Source organism: Pygoscelis adeliae, unplaced genomic scaffold (assembly GCF_000699105.1).
Source record: "Pygoscelis adeliae isolate BGI_AS28 unplaced genomic scaffold, ASM69910v1 Scaffold65, whole genome shotgun sequence".
Taxonomy (NCBI): Eukaryota; Metazoa; Chordata; class Aves; order Sphenisciformes; family Spheniscidae; genus Pygoscelis; species Pygoscelis adeliae.
In genome coordinates this window covers 3,375,324-3,375,762 of record NW_008824864.1, presented here as the reverse complement: position 1 = coordinate 3,375,762, position 439 = coordinate 3,375,324, and the positions used below count along the sequence as shown (strand labels likewise).

At 60.6% G+C, this 439-nt stretch overlaps 1 protein-coding gene across 1 annotated transcript; it reads left to right on the top strand.

Annotated features, from left to right (window-relative positions):
• The first annotated feature begins 6 nt into the window (after window positions 1-6).
• On the top strand, window positions 7-420 carry LOC103917238 (cyclin-dependent kinase inhibitor 1B-like). The gene is given in 2 exon segments (XM_009324352.1): window positions 7-206; window positions 208-420. Coding segments are annotated over 2 exon segments (372 nt in total). The 5' UTR covers window positions 7-18; the 3' UTR covers window positions 392-420.
• Window positions 421-439: the final 19 nt, after the last annotated feature.

Below are 439 nucleotides of genomic sequence, written 5' to 3'. Positions count from 1 at the left end.
GAAGGAGGGTGGGGGGAGATGTCAAACGTCCGTATTTCTAATGGGAGCCCTACCCTGGAGCGCATGGAAGCCAGGCAGTCGGAGTACCCGAAGCCGTCAGCTTGCAGGAACCTCTTCGGGCCGGTGAATCACGAAGAGTTAAACAGGGACTTGAAGAAGCACCGCCAGGAGATGGAGGAGGCATGCCAGAGGAAGTGGTCACTGTGTAGATCAAAAGACTGATGTTTCTGAAAATCAGACGGACTTTGCAGAGCAGTGCACTGGGCAGAGGAAAAGACCTGCCACCGATGGTAACGTACCCTTGCGAAAGCGACAGCGCTTTTCTCCGCCTGCCCTGCTGGTGTCAGCGCCGGGGCTCTCGGCTCCCTCGCCCGTGCCACGCGTGGCCTGACCGCGGTGGGCTGTGCCCCGCTGGGCACCGGCTCGGTATACCCCCCCC